The following is a 23,704-nucleotide window of genomic DNA, read 5'->3' as shown; positions in this document are numbered from 1 at the left end:
GTTCAGGTAGGGCTTCTGAACTTATATTGATTAGTGTGTTGCCTATCAAATCAGTTTCAATCATGAGCGTCATATCACTACCTCAAGAAACTGCTGTTGCTGCTAATGCCAAATTTGTTCGTTGAGAAGGTTGATGGAGGGTCTGACCACGTGAACATGACAGCAAAAGAGAAAAGTACTGAAATAGAAACAGCAAAAACTAAACTATGCATTTGAAGGGGGCAGCATTTCACTCCCCATACGCAAATGCTCTTTTTTTTTGTTAAAGAAAATACTCTTTCATTTTCTACTTTAGAGACCAGCCCTACCTCCAAATGACCAGCATTATGAAATGTCAACAAATCCATTTTCTTATTTTGAAGCAGTTTTTCCTCCTGTGAAGGCAGGAAAATGAACAATGAATATACATATATACACATACATACAAATATACATACACATACACATATACATACACATATACATATACATACATACATACATATACACACACACACATATACATACACACACACACATATACAAACATACATATATACATATACATATACATATACATATACATATACATATACATATACATATACATATACACACACACACACACACACACATATATATATATATATATATATATATATATATATATATATATATATATATATATATATATATATATATATATATATATATATATATATATATATATATATATATATATATATATATATATATATATATATATATATATATATATATATATATATATATATATATATATATATATATATATTGTGTATGTGTATGTACACATACACATGTATGTATATATACACAATATATTCATTGTGTATGTGTATGTGTATATATATTCATTGTATATATATATTCATATATACACATACACACTAGCCTGAAAGCCCGTTGCACCCAGGAATGCAATGCGCACTAGCGGTGGGCCTCCCTGGTGGCACCACCGCCACCCTACCTGGTCGCGCCACTGGTGGCTAGGCTGACGGCTCCACAGCTCATTGGCCCGCTTTGTGTGCTGGCGGCTGGTTCGAGCAGCAGGCAGGCCAGGGTGCCGCAGGAGCGTCCTCCTTGGTGGGCAGGCTGTGTCTGGCTGTGAGGTTCTATGAGCGCGGCATGGCTGGTTTCTGGGGGCAGGCGCTCCAGGGGCTTCTCTGGGCATACCCGGATTGGCTCGCGAAGCCAAAAACGGAGTCCAGACACCTGGACGTGCCCCAGACACCGCTCCCCGCATAGGGGCTCTTCACAAATATAAGAGTAACTAGTGGTACAGATGGATGGATGGATGATATAATTTTTTCATTTTTTAAATTATCCCAAATAGTAAGAAACCTATCATCCATCCATCCATCCATCCATCCATCCATCCATCCATCTCAAAACTATAACAAGGGTAACGAGTCTACAAATAAGCATCTACAAAAGGTTTCCAAATATCTAAAAATGGGTCCATGTCCAATTGTATGCCATATGTTCAAACAATGTTCAGTCCACGCCAAGTCATGAATATGGGCCAAGAAGTTGCCTTACGCTGAGTCTGACCATTGGTCCATCAGGGTTGGTATTGTCTACTCAGACTGGCAGCAGCTCTCCAGGGTCTTAGACAGAGATCTTTCATGTCACCTACTTCCTAGCCCATCTCAACTGGAGATACCGGGGATTGAACCTAGAACCTTCTGCATGCCAAGCAGAGGCTCTACCACTGAGTAACAACCCTTCCAGTTTGAGAGCCAGTTTGGTGTAGTGGTTAGGAATGCGGACTTCTAATCTGGCATGCCAGGTTCGATTCTGCGCTCCCCCACATGCAGCCAGCTGGGTGACCTTGGGCTCGCCACGGCACTGATAAAACTGTTCTGACCAAGCAGTAATTTCAGGGCTCTCTCAGCCTCACCCACCCCACAGGGTGTCTGTTATGGGGAGAGGAATGGGAAGGCGATTGTAAACTGCTTTGAGCCTCCTTCGGGTAGGGAAAAGCGGCATATAAGAACCAACTCTTCTTCTTCTTCTTCTTCTTTTTCTTCTTCTTCTTCTTCCCCAGTATTCAGTTGAGTCAAAGACTCTAGCATCTAGTTGCTTCCAAATGATCACTTCCAACCTATAGGCTTATATTGTTGTTGTTGTTAGTTGCAAAGTTGTGTCCGACCTATCGCGACCCCATGGACAATGATCCTCTAGGCCTTCCTGTCCTCTACCATTCCCCGAAGTCCATTTAAGTTTGCACCTACTGCTTCAGTGACTCCATCCAGCCACCTCATTCTCTGTCGTCCCCTTCTTCTTTTGCCCTCGATCGCTCCCAGCATTAGGCTCTTCTCCAGGGAGACCTTCCTTCTCATGAGGTGGCCAAAGTATTTGAGTTTCATCTTCAGGATCTGGCCTTCTAAGGAGCAGTCAGGGCTGATCTCCTCTAGGACTGACCGGTTTGGTCGCCTTGCAGCCCAAGGGACTCGCAAGAGTCTTCTCCAGCACCAGAGTTCAAAAGCCTCAATTCTTCGACACTCGGCCTTCCTTATGGTCCAACTTTTGCAGCCATACATTGCAATTGGGAAGACCATAGCCTTGGCTAGACACACTTTTGTTGGCAGGGTGATTTCTCTGCTTTTTAGGATGCTGTCTAGATTTGCCATAGCTTTCCTCCCCAGGAGCAAGCGTCTTTTAATTTCTTTGCTGCAGTTCCCATCTGCCGTGATCTTGGAGCCCAGGCTCCTATACAGGTGCACAACTCATTGTTTATTAGTCTGGGAGCCTACTGCTGAATGCCAGCATTCATCCCAGGAGGCTCTGTAGTCCTGGCATATCTACCAAATTAATTAATTTACATTAATATGCTGTGAAATTAGGCATGTGTGACTGCATAGTTTGCTCTTTTCCCCTGTAGCTCTTTAAATGTCTTAATGGTTTGTACAGCATTTATTTTCAAAGCGGTTAATTTAATAAAAGTCAATATCTCCAAGCTCTGGGAAGTCCTAGGAGCATTTCATTAGCAGGGATGATAGATTCATCGACAGATTCCTATTGTCACTGAGAAATGCCAAAAAAAAAAGAACATTCTTTCCATAGCACATTGTTAAGGAACAAACAGTCAGCGCTAGATGTGTAAAATTGTGTTAATCCCTTAAATATATGCGCATTTCTTTGATTCGCCATGCTTGGCACCATGACCGATCTTTAACACAATCATCTGATGGCATGCTTGCTGTTGCTGTGACAATTTATTGTTTGCTGTTATGCAACAGAAATTAACATGGGAAGTGGTGTTCTGTCATAGGTCACTGTTTTAAGGTTGTAAGCGCATCGCAGCTTGAAAGGAAAATTTTCGGAATGCAATGAAAATAAATTGGAATTGGGGAGAGCTTCCCCCTCCGCCTCGTCATTTTCACTCCCAATTTAAATAATCAGCCTGCTGGAGAATCCTGGGAGTTGTAGTTTGGTCTGAGATGGGAGGGTGTTTTGAGAGAAGTCTCCTTTAATATTGGTAGCTATGAAGGCTAATGCGATATTAGGCTGCTTTGCTAGGATCACTATTTCATAGAATCATAGAATCATAGAGTTGGAAGGGTCCATACAGGCCATCTAGTCCAACCCCCTGCTCAACACAGGATCAGCCCTAAGCATCCTAAAGCATCCAAGAAAAGTGTGTATCCAACCTTTGCTTGAAGACTGCCAGTTATTTATTTATTTAATTATTTATTTATGCATTATTTGGACTTATTGCTCACCGCTCTTATGACTGGCTTGTGGTGGGTTACAGTTTGTCCATATCAAAAGCCCCATTAAAACCCCATTAAAACTATACCGGACATACCTCAATATACAACAGACTCCTAAAAACATTTAAAAGACCATGATGGACTGCACCCCACTAACTCCTCAAAAAGAAAAAAAATAATACAGCAGCGGGAGAGTCTAGAGCAAGGGAAGTTATAATGCTACTCTGTTCCACATTGGTTAGACCAGAGGTAGTCAACCTGTGGTCCTCCAAATGTGTTTGCTGGCAAGGGGTTCATGGGAATTGTAGTCCACGGACATCTGGAGGACCACAGGTTGACTACCCCTGGGTTAGACCTCATTTGGAATAGTGTGTCCAGTTCTGGGCACAGCAGTTCAAGAAGCAGATTGACAAATTAGAACGCTTTCAGAGAAGGACGACTAAGATAATTAAGGAGTTGGAATCCATGCCAGACAAGGAAAGGTTGATAGAGTTGGGTATGTGTAGCTTGGAGAAGAGGAGGACAAGGAGAGATAGGATATCTGTGTTGAACTGCATAAAAGGCAGACCTGTTGAAGAGGGGGCCACCTTGTTTACTGCAGTTTTAGAGGCAGGGACTAGGAACAGTGACTTCAAATTACAGGAAAGGAGGTTCGACTTTGACATTAGAAAGCTTTTTCTGATGGTGAGGGCTGTTGTAGATGGAATATGCTGCCTCAGAGGGTAGTGGAGTCCCCTTTGTTGGAAGTTTTTCGGAGGAAATTGGATGAGCACCTGTTAAGAGTGTGTTTTTTAAGTCCCTGAGAAGGTAGGGGAGTTGACTGCATGGACCTTCGGGGATTCTTCCAGTGCTGGATGGGCATTTCTGAGATGAGGGAGTTCTATGTGGCTTAGGGAACCACTGCCAGGTTCAAATTTATAAAGTATTTGTTAAAAGAACAAAGTTCTTTCATAAGCACAGCACACTTTTAAGCAAAAGTGTAAAAAGAAATCCTCCCGTCCCCCTACTAAAACATACCCTATCTGCTGTTAAAAACAGAGTAGGCGCTTTACTTAAGAGGCTACAAGTTCCTATTGTATATCCATCAGCTCACCTTGCAGCCACATGGTCCAAGATGACCGCATACCGTCTCTCAAACCAGAGCAACCTCTGTTGTAGCCCCAATGACCAAAACATTGGGTTGAATCCTTGGATGGACAGCATTTCTTCCCGGAGACTTTACAGCTAACATTAGATGGGGCCATCACAAATTGCAATGTTCCAACACAAGAAACAGCATCCACTGCAGGAATATGCAGATGGTGGAAGTGGTCTATGCAGCTGGCATGCTCAGATCTCCTTGGCTACCACTGAATTACGAAGGTAAAACAAAGTGCATTCTAGGACCTTTAAGAGGTAAAGCCTGTAAAGAGGTAAAGCCTGCCCCTACTGGGATCACCATACTAGGCTTAGCCAGATGGGGTGGTTTAAGGATTCGCGAGGGACATAGCACTAGAGCCCTTTTAAGGATTTGCGGCACCCTCAAGAAGGAAGACAGGAGGAGAATAGATGCTTTCGCATTATGGTGATGGAGACGAATGCTGCGAATACCATGGACAGCCAAAGTTACCAACAAGATAGTTTTAGAGGGGAGCAAACTAACTACGTCATTAGAAGGGGAGATATTACGGCTAAACATGGTTGCCAAAAGATCTGCTGGCTCAACACAATCAAAGCTGATACAGGGATGACCATGTACCAACTAAAAGAAACAGTCGGAGACAGGGACACATGGTGAAGACTTCCCTATAGAATTGCTGAGGGTCGGACACGACTGAACAGTTAACATCATCATCATCAGAGTAGAATTGTGGCAGGGGCTGCCAGACTGGGGGCGGAAGGGACCCCAACAGTGGAAAATGGTATCACTCTGAATGCCCTTAAAGAGGGGAAAGGGGGGAAGGAGAGAAGCTACAGCCCTGATCCATGTGAGGATAGAATCATAGAATCATAGAATCCTAGAGTTGGAAGGGGCCATACAGGCCATCTAGTCCAACCCACTGCTCTACGCAGGATCAGCCCAGAGCATCCTAAAGCATCCAAGAAAAGTGTGCATCCAACCTTTGCTTGAAGACTGCCAGTGAGGGGGAGCTCACCACCTCCTGGCAGCATATTCCACTGCTGAACTACTCTGACTGTGAAATTTTTTTCCTGATATCTAGCCTATATCGTTGTACTTGAAGTTTAAACCCATTACTGTGTGTCCTCTCCTCTGCAGCCAACGGAAATAGCATCCTGCCCTCCTCCAAGTGACAACCTTTCAAATACTTAAATGGCACCATGCAGGGCCCCAGAAGCATGGGATTCATAGCATGTATTATAGGGCCTACATGGATAAACTGGCCCGGGGATTAACTCTGCCTAAGGGGTGTTCCTTGATAGTACGCCTTCACACACATATAAAGAGTGTCTAAAAATGAATGGAATGCTTGTTTCAGCACATATAGATTCAAGATCTATTTTTATTAACAGACCCGGTGACTATAGTATTAACATTTGCCGACATGCTAGAGTTTTATGGCCGTTTTGATGTATGGGCAACGATGAATATTGTCAAAAGATGCAATTTTCTATTTTCGATTTTGCTACTCCATAATTACGGCTGCTGAAGAAACGGCCGGGGCAGATCTAGCTCGGCCGTTTCATTCATCAATATGCGATGAATATCATCGATTGAACTAGAGAGCATTATAATTATCATCTGATGAAACAAATTTGTTTAAGCTGTTGGTGGGTCACACATCCAGGGGACGGATGCTGGCTGAATATTTTACAATACACGGCCCCAAAGAAAGTAATGGGAGAGAAGCCACAGTCTGACAAATAAGAAACAACGGGGAAAGAGAGTAGGGTGTAGTGGTTACAGCAGCCTTGCTCAACTTTTTTAACCTTGAGAAACCCCTGAAGCATTCTTCAGGCTTCAAGAAACACAAGAAAGTGGCACAATCGTGCAGAATATGGTTGGGAAGCAGAGCTGTGGACATGTCCCCTTAGGGCCCCTCCCTTTCCCACCACCTCGAGGGCCATCATGGGAAGGGGGTCAACATAACCATATATGGTCACATCACCTGATAAATGTTTAACACATTTTAAAAATATATTAAAATTAATTAACTCCCACCCATTTGGGAAACCCCTCCATTGCCGTCAAGAAACCCCAGGTTTCGCGAAATCCTGTCTGAGAAAGCCTGGGTTAGAATATCATGCTAGGAGCTGGAATGTTTGGGTTAGAATCTCCACTCTGCCAAGGAAGCTTGCTGAGTGACCTTGGTACACTTATTTTACCCCACAAGTTGGTTGTTGTGAGGATCCAATGGAAGAAGGGGAAATGATGTTGGAAGCTCCTTGGAATCTCCTTTGGGGGAAAAGTGGGGTATAAATATATGTATAAATAAACAGAGCAGGGAAAAGTTGCTGAGTTTAACAAGAAGGAGAATAGAAGAGCAGCTGACAACCGCCTTCCCTTCCTCTCCCCACAACAGGCACCTTGAGAAGCAAGTGGGGCTGAGACAGTTCTGAGAGAACTGTGACTGGCCTGAAATCACCCAACAGCCCTCATGTCCTTCAAGGCGGCTGACAATGGCTTTCTCTTCCTCTCCCCACAACATTCACCTTGTAAGGCAGGTGGGGCTCAGAGAACTCTGAGAGAAGCTTGCCTGGTCCAAGGTCTTCCAGCAGGCCTCGTGTGTCTCGAAGCAGTTGACAATCAGCTTCCCTTCCTCTCCCCACAACTGGCACCTTGAGAGGCTGGTGGGGCTGACAGAGTTCTGAGAGATCTGTGACTGGCCCAAGTTCAGGCCTCATGGGGAGGAGGGGGATTCGAACCCAGTTCTCCAGATTAGAGTCCATCACTCTTAAGTGCTACATCTTGCTCATCATGACCAATACCTACCCTCCGTGACTGTAAGCATGGACCTTACTACTGGATTCTAAACCCTACTTTATTTCAAGCTTCTTGGTACCAATATGGACAATTGTCATACGGTATAATGTAGCTCTAATAGTCCAGTCCAAAGCAGCCTCAATGGGCACAGATGGGTGCAACACCACTTAGAACAGCAGTGATCTTCAGTTACAGCTCATGCTGTTTTGCTGGATGCTCTCGGCTTTATTTGAAACATCTCCCCTCCTTCTTTCCAGACATCTGCTTCGAATGGGCCAGACAAATGGGTAACAAGCACAGACCACGACAAAGGGAACCAGTCTTCGGAGAACCATTCCACAGAGAAAACTGCAAAGGTAAGACTGTCCGCTGTGTTGTTTATTTGTTTTTGGATTGTGAAAGCGGTCTGGGAAGGAACCATCCCTGAATTTCCACATCTTTCTCTGGGATTCGTTTGCGTGCTTTCGAGTTGAATCGGAGAGGATTCAGATGGGCACCGGGGACATGACAGATGGTTTTGGAAGGGAAATCCTGTAGAGAAAAGGCCAAACTTTGGCCTAGAAAAATAAAGACGGCCATTGGACGGATCCTGTAGATGGAGATATAGAGTTGCCTGGTTTCGGACCACTGGAATTTCTTTCTTTCTTTCTTTCTTTCTTTCTTTCTTTCTTTCTTTCTTTCTTTCTTTCTTTCTTTCTTTCTTTCTTTCTTTATTTATTTATTTATTTATTTATTTATTTATTTATTTATTTATTTATTTATTTATTATATTTGTATACCGCCCTCCCCGAAGGCTCAGGGTGGTTCACATTAAACAAACAGAAACTTAGATTTCTAGGAGAGCCAGTTTGGTGTAGTGGTTAGGAGTGCGGACTTCTAATCTGGCATGCCAGATTCGATTCTGCGCTCCCCCACATGCAGCCAGCTGGGTGACCTTGGGCTCGCCATGGCGCTGATAAAGCTTTTCTGACCGAGCAGTGATATCAGGGCTCTCTCAGCCTCACCCACCCCACAGGGTGTCTGTTGTGGGGAGAGGAATGGGAAGGCGACTGTAAGCCGCTTTGAGCCCCCTTCAGGTAGGGAAAAGCGGCATATAAGAACCAACTCTTCTTCTTCTTCTAGATTAACAACAAGCAACATGGAACCATAGAAAAATTAAACATTCAAGTAACTCATACAGATAGCCCAGTGGGTTGGGCAGAACTGCAGTGGGTGCCATAGAAGGGGGCTCAGGAGGAGGGCCCTTGGGACGTGATGGTACAGGTCGACCTCAACTGAATGCCTGGTGGAGGAGCTCCCTTTTGAGATCCCTGTGGAACTGCTTCTGATGGAAGTAGCTCTTTACCATCTCAGCAGGGAAAGTTCTTTTCCCATCATCTAAGACCCTTTAGCTGGAAATCAAAGCAATGCAATACCTGAAGCATAAGTAGTTCTTGTTGGAACAGGAATATTTCCAGACAAACATCAGTGGCAAATCAGTGCTCCATCTCCCTGCAAAGTGACTGTGCTGTGAATTCCACCTGTCTGGCTCTCTCAGGCCTGTGCATTCCCTCTGCTGAATTTGTTAAAAGAGTATAAAACAAAATGAGAGTCCAGTAGCATCTTTAAGACCAACAAAGATTTATTCAAGGCGTGAGCTTTTGAGTGCAAGCACTCTTCCTCAGACCATTGATATCAGACTCTTGTAAGATAAAAGGTGGCAATATATTGCTTTAGAAAAAAATCATTGTTATACAAGATGCACACTAGGATTGCTGTCCTTAAGTATTTGAAAGGTTGTCACTTGGAGAAGGGCAGGGAGTGGTTCCTTTGGGCAGCAGACATGGAATTCACTGCCAGAGGATGCAGTGATGGCCACAGGCATAGACAGCTTTAAAAGGGGGTCAGACAGATTCAGTGGAGAATATGTCAGTAGCTACCGGCTTTGGTGACTAAAGGGACTGTCCACATTCAGAGGCACTAAACCTCTGAATCCCAGGGCTAGGAGGTAACATTGGGGAAGATGCTGGGTCAAATGGACCACTTCCCTAATCCAGCAGGGTTCTTCTGTTCTTGAGTACCCATCTAAGCATAGAGCTTTCGCTACAGTGGACTTCTTAAAGCCCCATGAATTCTTGGAGGGCTATTTCCAGATAGCCTCTTCCCCCTGGAGGGCTCTTTTGACTTCCTGTAATGTACTGAGACAGTTACCAGGTAACTGGAGAGAAAACCTGAATGCTCTGGCAGTTAAGATTAGTTTTGTGTTGATAAAGGCGTGCCAAGTTATAACTGTGTGAGTTGGCTGTGAAAATAAAAGAAGAAATAAGGTTTGGAGTTGTTTATTTGTTTTTCTCATAGCCCTGGCCTGTAATAGCCTCACGGCCTGCCCAGATGGGATTAAGACTTCCGTTACTATAAATTCGGACAGTATTTCCACAGGATGACCACACGGCCGTGACAATTCTCAGGGGCGTTTAAGAAACAAATCACCATACAGGGTTTTCCCTTTCCCAGATCACCCCCCTTTTGCCTTCCCTCAGAATAAAAAGGAAATCACATGGGTATCTCCCTTTTAATTCCCCTATGGTGGTAATAAACAATGAAGAAAATAGAAGTTGATTGGAGTGGGAAGGAGTGGGTCGGCTATTTGATTTCTTCAGTGCCGTGGAACACTGCTTTCCCTTTTTAAATAAAGAAAACGTGGGATGTTATTGTGTCTTGTCTAGGAGCCAGTGTGCACAGTCAAAAGAAGCATGTGGGACAGCCCTGTGAGGACTATACCACTCCTGAGCACAGCTGAAGGACCTCTCCAAACCTTGCCCTTCTCAGTCTCTACCCCCCAAATCTCCAGATATTTCCCAACTTGGAGCCAGGAACCCTAACGCTAGGGCTGTCAACTCTGGGATGGGATATACCTGGAAATTTGGGGACAGAGCCTGGGATTTGGGGAGGAAAGGGGCTACAGTTGCTAATTATTACAGTTGATTTCTAGATGACCAATATCACTCTTCCTGGAAAGCTGGCTGCTTTGGAGCAGGGGTAGTCAAACTGCGGCTCTCCAGATGTCCATGGACTACAATTCCCATGAGCCCCTGCCAGCAAATGCTGGCAGGGGCTCATGGGAATTGTAGTCCATGGACATCTGGAGGACTGCAGGTTGACTACCCCTGACCTAGCTGACTGTGTGGGGAGGAGTGGGGAATCAAGTCCGGTTCTCCAAATTAGAGATCACCATCTTAACCACTACACGATGCTGGCTCTCTAGGGTTGGGCTTGGGGAAAATGGGGCTCATGGGAATTGTAGTCCATGGACATCTGGAGGGCCGCAGTCCGACTACCCCTGCTTTGGAGGGTGGACTCCATAGCATTCTGCCCCACCCCATATGCCACCCAGTCTAGAATCCACCCCCAAAGTCTCCAGACATTTCTCAACCCAGAGCTGGCAACTCTATTCCCAATCTAGAGCTGGCAACCCTAGCCAAGGGACCTCAGCGGGGTATAATGCCACAGAGCCCTGGAGAATTGACCTTGCTTGTCCAGAGAGTGATTGCAGTAGCAGGAGATGACTCCAGGTGCCACCTAGAAAGCAGCAACCCCGAAACAGCCCCATTGTCAAATCACTCACACTTCACTGAGTGCCTTTGTTGATGTCTCCCAAATTATTTGGTAGCCGATGGACGGGACACGTCCAACAGGAGTGTGCGTCTCTCTCGAAGCCGGTCTTCGGGGGAAGCGGGTTGGTAAAGCGTGGTGTCTGGGAAAAACTCACACTTTGTGTTTAATTAACCTTTCGCCTTCCGAAGCTACAGGGACGGCTTGCGATTTCGTTTAAAAGCAGTCTGGCCATTCTAGTCTGACGGCTTGGGATCCTGGCATTCATGACCCCCCTCCCCGAGCACAGGCTGGCTGTTATTTGTTCTCCGGCCTCCGACTACATGACACCACCAATAACAATACCTCACGTCTTGTGCCCGCTTGAAGCTGAGAGGGACGTTGGCAAATATTTTCAAGCCTTGGAGGTCTTACTAGGCCTTTAACCCTTTCCAGGGAAATGAAAATGTGTGCTTTTAAAATTTTTACCTCAGGCTTCTCGTGCGGTTATAGGGGCAGAGAAGGCATTCCACGATAATATGAGGCCCCAAACACTGTTATACCAAGGAGAAGGGAATAAGAAGCGACAGAGATCCGTCCCCCTGGAGAAAATGGCTACTTTTGGAGAGTGGGTTGTATTGTGTTAAGCTGGCCAACACGGGGTTAGGAAATACTTGGAGATTTGGGGGGGGGGTGGAGCCTGAGGAAGGCAGGTTTTGGGGAGGAGAGGGCACTCAGCAAGGTATAATGCCATACACTTCCCACTCCAAAGCTGCCATTTCCTCCAGGAAGCTGGATATCTATCGTCTGGAGATCAGTTGTAATTCTGGGAGATCTCTGGGTCTCACCTGGAGGTGGGCTGTTAGAACTGCAATCAGCATGTAATTGGGTGAAGTCAGCCTTGAAGGGATGTTGTTAAGCTGTTTAAGCAGCTAAGTCATACCTATATGTTCGCTAGTGATGCCTAATGGTCACTCTGAGGTTGCAGTGGAAAAAACCCAAGCACATGCTCTGAGGGTTTCTTTAAGGTGGGCTCCCGCCCATTTCCTCTTTCTTCAGAAAGAGCAAAAGCTGATCAGTGTGTGTGCTCTGAAGCAAGGAGGAGACTCCGTTAGGCTCTCTGCTCTTTCCATCTGCTGATGTGTAGGCATGTAGCCTGCTTGAGCCAGCCATGGGGGCTTTTAATGTCTTTTCTTTGTAACTATTTTTCAAGCTTTTGTACTCTGCTTCAGTAAGGAAACTGAAGCAGAAACTGAAGCAATTTTCATATGTAATCTTATTCAGTAAAGATTCTCTGCTTTAAACCTCAAAGTGCTGAGACTGTATCTGTGCCTTATCCACAAGGGTTATTAATAACAACATACTTTTAAAATGCTCTGTTACTCTGAAGTTCTGTTTCTCTGGAGGGACTCCAAAAGTCCCAACATGGGCGAACCTACATTATAACTCTGCTGAGGTCCCTCCTACTTCCAAACTCTGCCCTTCCCAGGATTTGCTCCCAAATCTCCAGGAATTTTCCAACCAGGAACTGGCAATCCTAGGTTGCTGGCTACAGCCTGGCAGCCCTAATTATGCCTCAGTTATAGGGATGCTGGCTCTGGGTTGGGAGATACCTGGAGACTTTGGGGATGGATAGGGTATAATAAGAGCCTCTTGTGGTGCAGGGTGGTAAGGCAGCCAACATGCTGACTGAAGCTCTGCCCATGAGGCTGGGAGTTCAACCCCAGCAGCCGGCTCAAGGTTGACTCAGCCTTCCATCCTTCCGAGGTTGGTAAAATGAGTACCCAGCTTGCTGCTGGGGGGTAAACGGTAATGACTGGGGAAGGCACTGGCAAACCACCCCGTATTGAGTCTGCCATGAAAATGCTAGAGGGTGACACCCCAAGGGTCAGACATGACCCGGTGCTTGCACAGGGGGTACCTTTACCTTTACCTTAGGGTATAATACCATAGAGTCCACCTTCCAAAGCAGCCATTTTCTCCAGGGGAACTGATCTTGGTTGTCTGGAGATCAGTTGTAATTACGGGTAATATCCAGCTGGTACCTAGAGTTTGTCAATCCTATTCACTCCACGTATTTCCTAACCCAAAGTTGGCAACCCTGGTTCACTCACCTATCTCGCAAGTTCCCTCTTATGGGGAGAGGGATAGTGGAGAGTCCGAATGGTTTAACAGTGGTGGACTCTATTCCAGAGGATTGGGTTCAGTTCTCAATAGGGATGTCAGTCCCCAGGTGGGACTTGGAAAATCTCTTAGATTTACAGCTCCACCCCCAACCCCACCCACTCCAAGCTCCACCCCTGAAATCTCCAGGTATTTCCCCACCCACAGGTGGCAATCCTATCTTCGGTTGACTCAGAAATCCAAAATATTAGTTTCCAGTGGCCTCACCCATCCAGGAAGTTCTGAGCATGCAGCTATGTCAGCAGGTTGCCAGCATGATGAATGTGTCCAGCTGTGCAGGTGCAAACACCTGTGCTTCGAGCTGTGAACAGAGGGTCAGTCTGGGCATCAGCCGTGCTCAAATGGAAAGCAAATGGGTACTGCACGTGGGATATGTCATGCAGGTGTCATGCAGTCAGAACGGAAATGCAGGATTATGAATGAGCCGATGACTAACACCACTGAGGCTCTGTACGTGGACTAATCTGAAGGCTCCATTAAGGATCAATCAGGGGTCTTGGCAGGCTGCCTCAAATGTATATAAGTTCCACGAGTTCTGCCGTTTGCTGTTTGGTATTTCTTGTTGGAGTTGGTGTTTAATGAAGAGCTGAAGGTTTTCGAAGGAACTGGGACCGAGTCTGCCTAACCCACAGATTTAACAATGGGATTCTCAGACGCATTCTCCGCAAAGCAGGGGTAGTCAAACCGCGGCCCTCCAGATGTCCATGGGCTACAAATCCCATGAGCCCCTGCCAGCAAATTCTGGCAGGGGCTCATGGGAATTGTAGTCCATGGATATCTGGAGGGCCGCAGTTTGACTACCCCTGCTGCAAAGGCTGCAGTGAACATGTGGAACATCTGTTTATCAGCAGTTTTCTCCACATGATGTATCTGAGGAAGTGAGCAGTGACTCATGAAAACTCACCTTCTGCCAAATAGATTTCTAGTCTTTAAAGTAGGGATGCCAGTCCCCAGGCGGGACCTGAAGACCTCCTAGAATTGTAGCTCACCTCCAGTCAACAGAGATCAGTTCACCTTACTGCCCTGAGTCAACGGAAAAGGGTGGGAAATAAGAATAAATGGATAATATGATTATATTTATTATTATTGCTATTATTGCCCGCTGAAGTCCCACCTTGTCCGTCCCAGGCTCCGTGCCCAAATTTTGCAGGCCAGAGTTGGCAACCCAAACGAAATCGATTGGCAAGAAAACGGTATCTTCTTCAAATTTATTGAATGTATAAGCAACCAGAACGGGGTCCCAGGTATTCAGTCCTGCTTTCTGAAACTCCCTCAGTGGTTGCAACCCTGCAATGAAGGGCAGGATGCCCGCAGGAGCAGATGGAGGCTGCTTGCCTTCCTTATCTGTGATCCTTTGCGAAGTGCCGCAGAAAAAGTAATTGGAGTTCCCAGACCTTTTCCTCCCGTCTCACTCCCTGCACAGGCTCTTCGGCAGTGTGCTGCGCAGTGATGTTGTTCGAATGCTAATGGTGTACCGTTAGAAAAGCAGCGCCTCGTTTCTGCGAGGTTGGTTGGCGATTAAAACGTGGGCACGACTCTTCTTTGCAGAGACGCTGCCAGCTCCCTTTCGCCGGGAAAGTGGGTGGAAATTAAAATGAAATCGGAAGGGCGCAGTGTCTTCAGAGCGGAGAGCCCCTTTGCCAGCAAGCCCTGCCTTATAAGAACCTTTCTGCATTATTGTCGAGTAGCCCTCTTCACTGGCACCCCCTTTCCTCTAAGTACACTGGTGCTGCTGATGTAGTCATTGAGGTTTCTTTGTTTCCTTCCCCATAAAAAGAGAACATAGTAAATGGAGGCTGCATAATTATGGGCGATAGAAGTCAGGAATTGTGACTGAGAAAGAGGAATCTGTAGGGGACAAAAGAGAAAAGTGCCTAATGAAATAAATAATATAAATAAATGGTGTGATTTTTTACAAGCTGGAAGTCCCCAATCTGTGATCCGTCTATTAGGAAGATTGGTACTCATTTTGACTGTGGGGAATGTCATTACAATGTGTGTGATTTGGGGGATAGGGTGACCAGCTCCCGGATGGGAAAGACCTAGAGATTTTGGGGGTGGATCCTGAGGAGGGGAGGGTTTGGGGAGGGGAAGGACTTTAAGGGGGGATTATGGATAGAGTCCACCTTACAAAGTGACTATTTTTTCCAGTGGAACAACCTGCTGCAAGAGCGGCAGCTTCTGATCTGGAGAGCTGGGTTTGATTCTCTGCTCCTCTACATGTAGCCAACTGGTTGATCTTGGGGGTAACCACAGTCCCAAGAGAACAGTTCTCTTAGAACTCTCTCATCCTCACCTACCTCACAGGGTGTCTGTTGTGGGGAGAGGAAGGGAAAGGTGATTGTAACTTACCTTCAGGTAGTGAAAAGTGGGGTACTGAAAAAACAACCACTTTTCTTCTGTCACCTGGAGCTCAGCTTTAATCTCAGGGACCATTTCCCCAGTTGTTATTTGTGGGGACATTCTTGCTGCATTGACGTCTGGATGCCAACCACAGTTTTGCACCTGGCATTCTACATTTGTGGTTTTCTCCGGCACCGTTCAGGAGTCTGTTCGTGGCTTGCATTTTACACTTGTGTCACCAGAGTTGGCATTCTGGCTATCGCCTCACCTCTCTTCGCTAAAAAAAGAAAACTGAGCACGTGCAATAATCCTCACAGGGTGTCTTTTATGGGAAGAGGCATGGAAGGTGTTTGTCAGCCACTTTTGGGACTCCTTCAGATAGTGAAAAGCAGAGTATAAAAGCCAACTCTTCCTGCTTCTCTTCCTCCTCCTCCTCCTCCTCCTCCTCCTCCTTCATTGGAATATCTTTCCCAGTTAGGATTGTCAGTCCTCAGTTTAGGCCTGGGCAACCCCAGGAATACTAGCTCATCTGCAGACTAAAGAAAACCTTCCGTCTGAAGAAAATGACTGCTTTGGAGGGGGGATTCCATAGCATAGTACTCCACTGAGGTTCCTCCGGACCCCATATCCCACCCACCCCCAGCCCCACCCTCAAAGTTTCCAGGTATTTCCCAACCGAGAACTGGGCCTATTCTGCACACAATAGATAATGCACTTTCAATGCACTTTAGAAGTAGATTTTCCTGTTCTGCACAGGAAAATCCAGCTGCCAAAGCACATTGAAAGGGCATTATCTATTGTGTGCAGAATGGGCCCTGGTGACACTCTCCTCAGTACTGTTCTGACCAAGCAGTAATATCAGGGCTCTCTCAGCCTCACCCACCTCACAGGGCGTCTGTTGTGGGGAGAGGAAAGGGAAGGTGACTGGAAGCCACTTTGAGCCTCCTTCGGGTAGAGAAAAGCAGCATATAAGAACTAACTCTCCTTCTTCAATAATATCAGGGCTCTCTCAGCCTCACCTCCCTCACAGGGTGTCTGTTGTGGGGAGAGGAAAGGGAAGGCGACTGTAAGCCGCTTTGAGCCTCCTTCAAGTAGAGAAAAGCGGCATATAAGAACCAACTCTTCTTCTAATTGATGTGCTGATGGTCCTCTTTGTTGTAGTAAGTTGGACATCAAGTTTGTGGGCATGTGGCAGGAGGAGCGTGGCAGGACCTCGCACAGGGCATTTGAGCCACCAAGTTGTGCTGCCAAAGTGAGCAGCTGTGTTTGGCTGGGTTTGCTAGGAATGGCTGTAAGCCGCAGTTCCCTGGATTATAGGACCTTGGAAGCAGGGCCAGTGGAGAAATGCATTTGTGGCCCAGTTGAGCAGGCTGCCCTGTTCCTACAGTCTTCTGCCTTTCTTGATAGTCCCCTGAGTTCTGTTACGTGTCAGGAGTTTGATTTAGCTTCTGTGCTGCTCTTTGGATAAAAGCTCTTCCCTTGTTAAACCCAAGAGCTCCTCTATCCTGCAGTCCTCCAGAGGTTCGGGAACACTTAAAGAGCCCTGTCTAGTGTCCAGGTTGGAGAGATGGAGATGAGGCAGCCCTTATTGTGTCCTGAAAGCATTAAAACAATGGTGCTTTATCCTCTACTGTCTTGCATGCAACACTGCGATCTTCTTTATTCAAGATAAAATTCCAAAAAGGCAACTGTTTCTGCAATTAGAAGTTCCTTAGTCACGCTCAGCTTTACCGAGTCAGCGTTTTCTGTCTCCCCCCTCCCGCCTCTTTTTACGATACTCTTCCTTATAAACCTTTCATAGTCCGTGAGTATGTTCTCCCCCCTCCACCCTTTTATGGGTCTCTGGAAACATCTGAGATGCTACGGATTAAAAAACAACACCTTAATTTCTTTAGATCCTCACGAGCTGGGCTTTCGCCTTCCCGAAGTAATGGTTGGCTTGTCTCCTTCGCCTCTAGAGAAAACCACGGCCATATTGGGTTTACAACCCTGAATAATTTACCGAAGGGAGATGACTCTTCAACATAGAAGAGTTTATTGGAAACATACTTCAACCGGGAGTGAGAACGACAGAATCCCATGGAGCGAACCACAGAGATTGTTTTCTCCTGTCTTGCTGAAAGCTCGGATTGTGCTATATGGACGTCTAGACATTTCCTCTTGTTGCTGTCATGAATAGCAGGCATTGATTTTCCTCGAGTCTCCGGACAGGGCTCTGTTTTTTTGTTTTTTTTTAAGCATCTTCCCCACTCTGCTCTTTCTTTGTGAGCAGGGGAAAGGCCTTCAGGTCCAGCTTTCCTCCTCAGCATGAACCATGCACAGCTCTTCAGAGGGAAATTCCGCAGCAGTATGGCTACGAGTGAGGTGTGTGTGCATATGGGACAATGGAAGAGGGTGTGTTGGGGGGGAGCTGGCTTTAGTGCAGCGGCCCTATTAGCAAAAGTAGGCACTGAAGAATCTTTGCGCAAAAGCGAGTCACAGCGGAGTCCTCTGCAGAGTTTCTCCAGGCTGACCTGTATGCACTGAGTTTAGACTCTGAGTAACTCTGCACCGGAGTGGGCTTTGCATTTTCAAATCCGTGCACATTCCCTGGCACCTGATTTCAGGAGGACTTGTGTTCTGAGTAAGCATGCACGGAAGCAAGCCGTAAGGTCCTCAGGGGGCGGAAGAATCGCAGTGGGAAAAGGCATTGACAAGCTTTGCATGACACAGTTGCTGAAAGGGCTTTTTATTCAGAGGAGCTCTTCCTCGGTAGATCTCGAAGAATGAGATAAGTGGGACTGTTTGTTGAATGGTGCCTCTTTGGGCTTTTGTTGGGCTTTTTGAATGTGGTGAACTTCTGTAGGGCAGTGCAAAACGAGAGATGAAACAAGGGTAGGACTAGTTCGCCCCACTCCCGGCATGGATTTTACTGATCAAGGATAGATAAACGAGTCCTTTCCGCAGAACTTCATAAAAAAGAGAGATCTTGGCCAGGGTTCAGAGTGAGGCTCTTGCATAATCTCGATGTCTGATTTGATGGCTGGTCGACAGAAAACTAGGGGGAAAGATAGATTCAAATGAGTAGCCGTGTTGGTCTGAAGTAGCGCAATAAAACCAGAGTCCGGTAGCACCTTTAAGACCAACAAAGATTTATTCCAGGCGTGAGCTTTCGAGTGCAAGCACCCTTCGTCAGAATATGATCTTCTTACATGACAGGGAACTGATTTTTGCTATATATTCCCTGTCATGTAAGAAGATCATAGTCTGACGAAGGGTGCTTGCACTCGAAAGCTCACACCTGGAATAAATCTTTGTTGGTCTTAAAGGTGCTACTGGACTCTGATTTTAGGGGGAAAGAGTGAGATAATTTTTTTATATATGTCTTTTTCTCTCCAGTAAGAGATGAAGCCAGATGTTATTTTTTTGGATGGCTGTTTTGGACTGATTTGTTTCGGCTACTTGTTGTTGCAGTTTTAAGAGGAACGGAAGGGGTCAGAATAGACATCCCAAATGCATTTTTCAGGGAAGTGAAGGCCTTCAAAATGTTTCCACATTTTTAATTGTTATTGCTATTCTGCATTCAGTTATTTATTTCTTTATATCAGCACGGGATAGCGGTTACGAGTGGCAGCTTCTACTCTAGAGTTTGAATCCCTTCTCGTCCATGTGCAGCCAGCTGGGTAACTTTGGGTCAGCCACAGTTCTCTTAGAGCTCTCTCAGTCCCACCTCCCTTACAAGGTGGGGAGAGGAAGGGAAAGGTGTTTATAAGCCACTTTGGGACTTCTTTGGGTAGTGAAAAGCAGGGTATAAAAAAACCCAGCTCTTTTTCTCTTCTACTTTATTTATATCCTGACTTTTTCCCCAATGGGGACCCGGAGCAGTTTCCTCTATTTTATCCTCACAACAACCCTGTGAGGAAGGTTAGGCTGAGAAAGCTGAACTGGCCCAAAGCCAGTTCAAAGCTGCACTGGTTGCCAATTGGATCAAATTCAAAGTTTTTGTATTAACCTTTAAGGCCATTAGTGGTCTGGCCCCTCATATTAGAGGCATCACCTGTCTCCTTATGTCCTTCGCAGGTTACTTCGCTCTGTAGGTATGAATCTACTGGTGGTCCCCATCCCACGGGAGGTACACCGGGCCTTGACCAGGGCCAGGGCCTTCTCAGTCCTGGTCCCGACCTGGTGGAATGAGCTCCTGGAAGAGCTGAGGGCCCTGACATAGCTGGGGCAGCTCTGCAGTGCCTGCAAGATGGAGCTCTTCCACTAGGCATTTGGTTGAGGCCAAGTCATGGAAGATCTAGGGTCTCAGGATGTCCGGTATACCTAGGGAAGCAGCCTGGTGGCTGGCTGGGTGGGGAAGTGAACGTGGCAGGCAGTTTTGACCTGCATGGGACTGGTGCATTGTGAGGGAGGAAGAGGGATTATGTTGCTAGGGGTTTTATAATTGTATTTTATGAAGGCTTTATTGTAAACGGCCATGAGCCAGGTTGGTCCAGGGGTGGTGGTCAGTAAAATTAAATAAATAGGTTCATATCATAGAGTGGGAAGGGGCCATACAGGCCATCTAATCCCATGCCCTGCTGAATGCAGGATCAGCTTCAAGCATCCAGGATAAATATCTGTCCAGCCGCGGCTTGAAGACCACCAGTGAGGGGGAGCTTACCATCTCCTTAGGCAGCCCATTCCACGGCTGAACTATTCAGACTGTGAAAATTCCCCCACCCCTCCCAATATCTAGCCAATATTGTTCTAGGCATAGTTTAAAGCCATTACTGTGGGTCCTCTCCTCTGCTGCCAACAGGAATTGCTCCCTGCCCTCCTCTAAGTGACAACCTATCAAATACTTCAAGGCAGCCATCATGTCCCGCTCCCCACCTGTCTCCTGCCTGGGATATAAGAATTTTAAAATCTCCATTCTGACTTGTATCTGACAGTGGGCTCTTGAAGGCTTATTACCCACCCACCCCTCCCAAATTTTGTTGGTCTCTAAGGCACTACTGGATTTGAATGTAGCCGACGCACAAAGCTTGAAAGCTACATGTAAGAATGGCAAGGTAGCAGGAACAGTCCGGAAAGAAGCCTAAGATATAAGCGACCGGTAAAATTTAAAGACTAGTTAAAAATTCAGAGTCAATCAGAGCCATTGATCAAACCACCAACGATATAGTCGCCAGTCATTGGTATACTGCTTTGCCAAACATTTTCTAATAGTTGTTAAGGCAAAGGCAGAGTTATGGACGTTAGTTTTATTTATCCTGTTCCCTCACCCCTCTCTCCAGTAAGGACCCAAGTCAGACAACAAATTTAATTAATTAAAAAAAAAAACCACATTTCATGGGGGTATGCAAGAAGTTCCCCTCCTCGAGGTTACCCTCACAACAACTCTGCGAGGTGGGTTAGGCTGGCAGTGTCTGATCTAGGGTCACTGAGTAGGTCTGCAATTGAGTGCAGATTTGAATCCACATCCTCCCAGTCCCTGTCCACCTCTTTCCTCCTATGTTGTTGTTGTTGTTGTTATGTGCGAAGTCGTGTCCGACCCATCGCGACCCCATGGACAATGATCCTCCAGGCCTTCCTGTCCTCTACCATTCCCCGGAGTCCATTTAAGTTTGCATCTACTGCTTCAGTGACTCCATCCAGCCACCTCATTCTCTGTCGTCCCCTTCTTCTTTTGCCCTCGATCGCTCCCAGCGATCCTGTATACACGTACCAATCCTGTATACACGTACCTCCTATACACGTGTACTATACACGTGTACTATACACGTGTACTATACACGTACTATACACGTACTATACACGTACTATACACGTACTATACACTATACACGTACCTCCTATACACGTACTATACAGCGATCCTGTATACACGTACCTCCTATACACGTACCAAAAAGCAGCCTTTCTCAACCATTTGACCATGGAGTGACCACTGAAATGTTCTTCATGCTTTAAGTGACCCTGGATGTCTGCTGGCTATACCTCCCTGCCGTACCCCGGAAGTTACACATTTAAAGTGTGCATCGCTAATAAAATGAAATGCTTGTTAAATAAGAAGTTAGTTTCATTTTTGTATGTGCAGTACTTTGCCTGAGCAAAACAAGGAAGCATTCTTTCTCAGCAGTCGTGAAGCCCGTCATGCAAAGCAGCAATTATCCTCAGGGGTGGTTTGGAGGTCACTTGTAACTCTGGGAGATCTCCAGGCAGAACATCTGAATTGCTTTGCTTGCAAAAGCCATTTCGGCCAGCCATTTTCCTCTGGTAGCGCTCTGAGAGGGGGGAAATGGGAGGGGCCACTAGGGGGAGTGCAGCAGATTCAGCTCTTCCCTCCCACCCCTTTTCCATTGTGTGTGAATTCAACAAGGCCACTACAGATCATACATATAAACAGAAAGCTACTCTTTCCTCCTGATATCTCCCCAGGTTAGTTATATATACCTCCCCCTAATGGAGTAACCCCCCTGGGGCTCTTCAGTAACCCTGGGGTTACTAGTAACCGTGGTTGACAATGACTGCCATAAGGCAAAACTTTATATGAAAATAAATAAATAAATAAAAATGACATATTCTGAGCTTGTGCTACATCGTGCCTGTTGAATAGAGCTGTATAACTCCAGGTTTTACAAGCTGGCACATGGATCGGAATTTGGTCTAGAATAGTGCGTGTAACAGTTAAATAAGGACGTGTTATTTTAATAGCATTTGTACAGTGAACTTTACAAGCCACTCATTGGAATGCAACGTCCCCAGCTTATTTTTCTTGAGCATGCCAATAATTCGTGTCTCTTAGGTTTCACTTACAGCCAAGATGAAAACATTCAGCACTAATGCATACAGCTTGTCTTCTGCATGCCGGCCGTAGGTAGAAACACCAGTACCCCCCCCCCCCCAGTTTGAAAGCATTGCAATGCATGATGGGACAACTCACACACAAGCCCACCCTGGTCCCCTGGGGTGTGTTCTTTACCACCATGGTGAATCTCCTCTTCTTCTGCCCACTGAAAACAAAATAGCTGGGCAGAGTTTTAAAAAGGATTAATTAGGCATTGGTGCCCTACTTTCATTCTCCGTGTTTAATAATGAAAAATGCGTGGCGGGTTGGTGATTATACAGGGATGGCAGCGAGCATCTTGATGTTGTCTTTTGGGTGATTGGGATGTCCCTAATTGGTCAGGCTATAGGATGGGGACGTTTGGAATGGCTCAGTGGCATGTGATTGTGACTCCCACACGTAGCATGGGAAATTGCAGCCCATGCTGCTTGTGTAGCCAGATGCTTGTTTTGTTAGGAGAAGAAGAAGAAGAGTTGGTTCTTATATGCTGCTTTTCTCGACCCGAAGGAGTCTCAAGGTGCCTTCCAATCACCTGCCCTTTTCTTGTTCCTTTTGGAGCTTGCTCAAATGTCCTGTGCGAGGTCCTGCCACGCTCCTCTTGCCACATGCCCACAAACTTGATGTCCAACTTACTACAACATCAGCACATCAATTAGAAGAAGAGTTGGTTCTTATAAGCCACTTTTCTCTACTTGAAGGAGGCTCAAAGCGGCTTACAGTTGCCTTCCCTTTCCTCTCCCCACAACAGACACCCTGTGAGGGAGGGGAGGCTGAGAGAGCCCTGATATTACTGAAGAAGAAGAGTTGGTTCTTATATGCCCCTTTTCTCTACCCAAAGGAGGCTCAAAGCAGCTTACAGTTGCCTTCCCTTTCCTCTCCCCACAACAGACACCCTGTGAGGGAGGGGAGGCTGAGAGAGCCTTGATACTGCTGAAGAAGAAGAAGAGTTGGTTCTTATATGCTGCTTTTCTCTACCTGAAGGAGGCTAAAAGCGGCTTCCAATTGCCTTCCCTTTCCTCTCCCCACAACAGACACCCTGTGAGGTGGGTGAGGCTGAGAGAGCCCTGATATTCCTGCTTGGTCAGAACAGCTTTATCAGTGCTGTGAGAGCCCAAGGTCACCCAGCTGGTTGCA

General features: G+C 46.1%; 1 protein-coding gene across 11 annotated transcripts in view; it reads left to right on the top strand.

Moving 5' to 3' along the window:
* The window catches only part of DLG2 (discs large MAGUK scaffold protein 2), a 1,130,680-nt gene that overhangs the window by 145,386 nt on the left and 961,590 nt on the right, over nucleotides 1–23,704 (top strand). For all 11 annotated transcript variants that reach the window (XR_013231698.1, XM_077341322.1, XM_077341326.1 and 8 more), the window contains one exon: nucleotides 7,917–8,015. Coding sequence is in view for 10 of the 11 variants with exons in the window: in XM_077341322.1 (XP_077197437.1) it covers nucleotides 7,917–8,015 (99 nt within the window). In the remaining variant the exon portion in view is untranslated. The remainder of the gene's footprint in view (nucleotides 1–7,916; nucleotides 8,016–23,704) is intronic.

Source organism: Paroedura picta, chromosome 6 (genome assembly GCF_049243985.1).
Source record: "Paroedura picta isolate Pp20150507F chromosome 6, Ppicta_v3.0, whole genome shotgun sequence".
NCBI lineage: Eukaryota > Metazoa > Chordata > Lepidosauria > Squamata > Gekkonidae > Paroedura > Paroedura picta.
The sequence above is the reverse complement of the archived record's forward strand: the minus strand, read 5'-3'. Positions and strand labels throughout refer to the sequence as shown.